Genomic DNA, 1,136 nt, shown 5'->3' on the forward strand with positions numbered 1-1,136 from the left:
AGAGCTGCAGAAAAGATGCAGAGTTTAATATATATATATATATTTTAGAAATAATAAACAAGATGCTGTAAAAATGTGAGCAAAAAAACGGCAACAGGGATTTGTTGCTTGCCAAATAGTGAGCCCACATGTGCGTCACTTAATCAGATATTAAATAAAGAGAAGGGGGTGGGATTGAGCTCAATTTAAACTTATAAAAATGTGAGCAAAAACAGGGATTAGTTGCTTGCCAAATAGTGAGCCAACATGTGTCTGAACTCATCTCATTTACAGATATGCTCATGTTCCTTTATCAGATATTAAATAAAGAGAAGGGAGTAGATCGAGCTCCATATCTTCCCCATCTTGTGGTCAATAAAGTACATCTTTCTATCTTTATAATCCAGGTCTTACTCTTTGCATTTGGATTAAATTTTTGTCAAAAAATCAACACAAATAATCAGCCTCTCCAGTTAAGTTCCTACAAGACGAGGTCCTGCCTCGCATGGCCATCGCAGACCCTGAGCAGATGTTTGCAGCCGTGGGTTCAGAGGTCTTACCAGGCCGTCGGAGCAGCTGGACAGCGGACTCCCCGGCTCGGAGCCGCTCTCGGCGGGGAGGCCGTAGTAGTTCTCCACCTGCTCGCGCAGCAGGTCCTGGAGGCTCTCGATGTACTGGATGGCGTTGCGCAGGATCTCCACCTTGGGCAGCCGCTGGCTGGGGTTGGCCGACGTGCAGCGCCGCAGCGCCTCGAAGGCGTGGTTGACCTTCTTCAGGCGCCGGCGCTCGCGCATGGTGGCGGCACGCCGGCGGTCCACGAAGCTGGACTTGCGCTTGCAGGCCTTGCACGCCCACTGGAGGCAGTGGCCCGGCTGGTGCGGGGCGCCCGGCGCCCGGACGTGCTCGTCCTCGTCGGAGAGCACCAGGTCCACGCTGAACTCCAGGCTGTCCGGAGACGAGTCGTAGTAGGCCTGCTGGGACGGCGAGAAGACCTCCATGGCTCGGTGGGAGGCTGAAGAGAGCGGCGGTGGGCAACCGCAAGGAAGGACTGAGGGCAGACTGAGAAAGAGAGGAGACCTCTGAGTGATATGAGGGGTCTGTTGCCCTGGGGGGCCCCCCCCCTTATATGCCCCCAGGCCAGAGCCCAGGGCCCACAT

The 1,136-nt window shown here is 54.0% G+C and overlaps 1 protein-coding gene across 1 annotated transcript in view; it reads right to left on the reverse strand.

The window, feature by feature from the left end:
• myf5 (myogenic factor 5) overlaps window positions 1-1,136 on the reverse strand; it is a gene marked incomplete at its 5' end in the record, with an annotated part of 2,839 nt that extends 1,703 nt beyond the window's left edge. The window contains one exon of the mRNA XM_083909534.1: window positions 540-1,136. Coding sequence (XP_083765660.1) covers window positions 540-1,136 — 597 coding nt within the window. The remainder of the gene's footprint in view (window positions 1-539) is intronic.

The sequence above is a fragment of the Microchirus variegatus genome, assembly GCF_963457635.1.
Source record: "Microchirus variegatus genome assembly, chromosome: 2".
NCBI lineage: Eukaryota > Metazoa > Chordata > Actinopteri > Pleuronectiformes > Soleidae > Microchirus > Microchirus variegatus.